This window comes from Rhipicephalus sanguineus, chromosome 3 (genome assembly GCF_013339695.2).
Source record: "Rhipicephalus sanguineus isolate Rsan-2018 chromosome 3, BIME_Rsan_1.4, whole genome shotgun sequence".
In the NCBI taxonomy this organism is placed as follows: Eukaryota; Metazoa; Arthropoda; class Arachnida; order Ixodida; family Ixodidae; genus Rhipicephalus; species Rhipicephalus sanguineus.
The window spans coordinates 192,359,643-192,363,806 of record NC_051178.1 but is presented as its reverse complement, the minus strand read 5'-3'; the positions used below and the strand labels follow the sequence as shown (position 1 = coordinate 192,363,806).

Here is a 4,164-nt window from a genome sequence, read left to right as displayed (position 1 = left end):
TTTTCAAAGGGAGGAGCCAGCTGAGGCGGGGAATTTGAAAACGAAGAAATTCTCTTTACGGCGAGGTCAAAATGGCGGCGCCCGGTTGTGCCGTTGCGGAGCAAGACTTTTTTGAAAACCACCGTTTTTTTTGCGATCTCCACAATAATTTTCGCCAACTCAGCACGTGCAACAAATTTTTTAAAGCACTTCTAGGTGGTTTTCAGTGAAGATATTTTGGAATCAGATAGAAAAAGGGCTACAGAAACTGAAAATGTGATTTTCAAAAAATCGATTTTTTTGCCATTTTGCGCGATACGAAAGCCGCGTCCCCCCTTAAACTCATGTGTGGCCAGAAAGAATAGCTCAGTTAGCATAATACTACAGCTAAAACTGTAGGAGTCTAGCACACAAGATCTCGCGTGTGTAAAAGCTGCATTTAAGGGCAATATAGAGCAATTGACAGGGGCTACACAGAACTAGCTCCCAAACGGGATAAACATCAACACAGATGCTGCACAGCACATGCAAGGCCAGTGTACTGGCAAAAACGAGGCCACACAAATGTGCGCTCACCTCCACGAGCAGCATTGAAATCGCCCCTTCCACGAGGTGCGAAATCTCCACGGCCCCTCGGTGTGAAGTCGCCACGGCCCCTTGGTGTGAAGTCGCCGCGACCCCTTGGTGTGAAATCCCCACGGCCCCTGGGTGTAAAGTCTCCGCGGCCTCTTGGTGTAAAGTCTCCCCGTCCACGTGTGGGAGGTCCCCCTCGTCCTCGTGGTGTGAAACCCCGACCTCGGGGAACAAACTCTCCACTGGCTCCTCCCCGTGAAGAGAAGTCACCACCGGCACCACCACGACCTCGCGAGAAGTCTCCGCGGCCTCGCGGTGTGAAGTCTCCCCGTCCACGGCCCTGGAATTCTCCGCCGCCTCGTGGTGCGCCCCTGAAGGCCCTGCGATGAACAAATGCAGACTTGACAAAATTGCTAAACTAAAAATTAGAGGTTAATAAACTGCTTGGATTATGGGGTTTAACATCCCAAAGCACAAGAAGGGAAACCCGGGCTAGTTGGTGATAGTTCACCTTTGAAGTGCTTTACAGCACTAATGGGATGAGGACGAACTTCAAAGTTCAAAGGAGGAGATGACGCATACTCATCTGTTTAGCGCTGTAAACTAAAAATGTCACAAAGCAACCCTGGCTATGAGAGACACAGTCAAGAAACTGCCTGACAAAACTCTGCCTAGTCTTGACAGCACAGTAAGCACTCTTGTTACCAGCATTATAAGTTCAACACCATATTAGAATAGACGAAGTCAAAACAGCCAGCAGTATCTGCCTCGTAACTGCTAGTGTCAGTGCAACGTCAAATTTCGTATACATTGTGGTCATCTTCTATTGCCATAACTAATCAAAAATGGTATATATTCACTTGACAGAACGAAAACGTACTTGATCTTGTTAATAAGCACGTACAGGAACACAGCCCAAAGCACCTGAGCCTTAGACCATGCATACGCAAGAGGCTTGACAGTGACAACCACAGTGAATCAACAGGTAGCTGCCATTGTCAGGCTGATAGCGTGCGCGGCATTATGACGCAAGGAGAGACCCGCAAGACTGATGTGCGATACAAATACGACCCCGAGTGCGTAACGGAGATGTGGACAAGTACATACCCGAGAACCTTTATATAACGCTGCAACGATACATTCACGAAAATAGAAAACCCACGACTCACCCAGGCGGTCCACCGCGGCCTCTTGTAGGTCCGCCACGACCTCTTGTGAAGTCTCCGCGGCTCATCCCTCTTGAGTAGCCTCCCCTGCCGCGCATTCCTCCGCCATCCATCTTTCAGGGCTGCAGAAGCAAAACGACAAATGTGAGTGAAACACACACACGGCACGCGAAAGCAAATGATCACGAGGCAAGTTACAGATACAGCAATTACGTTAACCGGTTCCGGTAACCGACTAAGTGCTTCTGTGCGAGTCTACTGCTAAAATCAAAAAACTTTTTGATAGGAGTTCGCACGTCGCAGAAACGTTGCACGTGCAGTCCCATTGTGTCGACGTCTCGCGTGGCTATCTTGCGCGATTACCACAACCACCTCATCATTGCAGTGTGTAACGCACTTTGCATTGCCATTTGGTGCCGACAACAGATCGAACTCTTGACAGACCTGCACACCAGCCGTAAACCCCTTTTAAGTAGCGCGAAGACAACCATGGCGACGTCAAGAAATGCAAATAAGTAGCCGCGCCATTTCAGTGAGGTCATCGTTACCATAGCGTCTCACTACGCATCACCTTTGGCTGTTGCTAGGGTTACGTCCCAGTACGTAACTTGTAGTAACCGCTATCGTTACGTCCAGACTAAAGTCCCCTAGCATTTTTCCCTGTTGAAGGAGCAGGGAAATTCTAGGGACTCTAGTCATGTGGCTTTCCACAAACGTGATAGTACATTATGTTCCTCTTGCTAGGAATGCCCTCTGCGCCCTTCGGCGCGGCAACCTAATCGTGGCTTCGCCCTCCCTTTCGCGAGTGCGGCCATATTCGCTACGCTCAATGGCCGGTTGCGCAGCCTCACGGTCACGCGCTACTGGCCGCTGTCGCGCGCCAGCGCTGTTTAGCCCGCGCAGCCCTGCCCTTCGGGGCAGAGCCGCGTCGCGCTTCTCTGGCAAACCCAAGAGCCGCGTCAGAACGCTTCTCTGGCAACAGACAGCAGACACACGAGAAAAAAAAAAAAAAAGAAGAAAAGAAAAAAAAAAAGTGAGACAAAAAAAAAAAAAAAGAAAAAGAAAAAAAAAGTTGCAGCAGCGAGGTTCGAACCAACGTCCTCGCAGTTCCGACACGCACGACACGCTAGCCGCTGCGCCACTGAGGCCAATCGGTTCGGTAGGTCTAACGGGCTGTATTTGTATTGCCACACTGGACGTAACTTTTAAGACTCGTTATTCTTACGTCCAGACGTAACTGCAACGGCTCGTACCGTTGCGTCTAGACGTAACGCTAGACACTCCCATCACCTTTTTCTTTTTTCCCACTCACTCGGCGCGAGGACGCCACTAGGCCTACTCACGAGTCTTGACAGATAGTAAAACCAGTAAATTATTCACCGGCTAGCTCATCTCATGACCTTTACTCAGACACACCTAGACGGCATCTAGATTGCGGGAACGATAGTGTTCTCAACTTGGAACGAGCGCTCACTACTACACTGAACAAGTGCGTCGCTTTCGGGCGTCGGCGCTAGGCCTAGATGGTTCGACAAAGAATTGAACACGCGAGAAGGTCACGGCGGCAGCATTATGAAGAGTTCAACGAACACAGATATTCCGCGTTGGCCTATATGGTCAGCACCAAGTATAACGGACGAGTTGAATACGAATAACAAGGCGAACTCACATTTTTGTCCGGTGTTCAACACACACAATCCGATGAAAGAAACGCAATGAATGACGGGAAGAAAATGACGCCGGCGCCGGTTTGCCGGCTGCGATCGAAGCGCCACTGGCGGAACCAAGCTGCTGACTGATAAACTGTAAAGTTCGAAAATGTCGCAGCTGCAAAAATTTCAATACCAATTACTTTATATTAGTGAAAGACTATAAGATGAACAATAAACATTTTGTACAATTGAAAAGCACGCGGCACATTTTGCTCTTGACCTTGTATTGCACCTGTTAATGGCGCTGCAAATGCTAGTCCGCTGACGTCACTCGTTTGTCGTCTGCTACGATCTGAATGAGTGTTCGCATAGCACGCGCTCTTCAATTATCTTTTATTGTTGTTATTATAAGTCGCAGCATTACGTGATCAACGTAAATTCATGAATACGTCATGCCGAAATATTCACTTATGAAATTAGTTATTTAGTTTGCCAAGGCACTCCACGTTTATGAAAAATAAAGGCCGGGATGTCATTGCTATTCTTGCATTCTTTTTTTTTTGACAATATGCTTCGAACGAATGAATGCTTTTTAAATATTTTTTATGTCATGACAGAGAGAAACTGGTGATTAGAGAGACACTTGTAACATTAAAAAAATTCAGTTCTGGCGTTTTATACACCAAAAGAACGATCCGATTATGAGGCATGACGTTGTGGAGGACTCCGCATTGGCTTGACCTCCTGCAACAACGTATGGTTTACAACCATTTTTACACTTCGTCCTATCCAGT

General features: G+C 48.0%; 1 protein-coding gene across 1 annotated transcript; it reads right to left on the bottom strand.

Annotated features, from left to right (window-relative positions):
• Window positions 1-458: 458 nt before the first annotated feature.
• On the bottom strand, window positions 459-3,499 carry LOC119386215 (rRNA 2'-O-methyltransferase fibrillarin-like). The gene is made up of 4 exons (XM_049414258.1): window positions 3,388-3,499; window positions 1,722-1,840; window positions 556-932; window positions 459-493 (listed from the first exon to the last, which is right to left on the bottom strand). The coding sequence occupies exons 2-4, from the start codon at window positions 1,829-1,831 to the stop codon at window positions 459-461; spliced, it is 522 nt and encodes a 173-aa protein (XP_049270215.1). The 5' UTR covers window positions 1,832-1,840; window positions 3,388-3,499.
• Between the last annotated feature and the right edge of the window lie 665 nt (window positions 3,500-4,164).

What these genes read in the sequence shown, in the direction of transcription:
- LOC119386215 (XM_049414258.1), bottom strand. Translation starts at nt 1,831, where the DNA reads ATGGATGGCGGAGGAATGCGCGGCAGGGGAGGCTACTCAAGAGGGATG. An exon ending in GGCCGCGGTGGACCGCCTGG is followed by an intron (nt 933 to 1,721) that starts GTGAGTCGTGGG and finishes TGTTCATCGCAG; the next exon opens with GGCCTTCAGGGGCGCACCAC. An exon ending in TTTCAATGCTGCTCGTGGAG is followed by an intron (nt 494 to 555) that starts GTGAGCGCACAT and finishes TGTGCTGTGCAG; the next exon opens with CATCTGTGTTGATGTTTATC.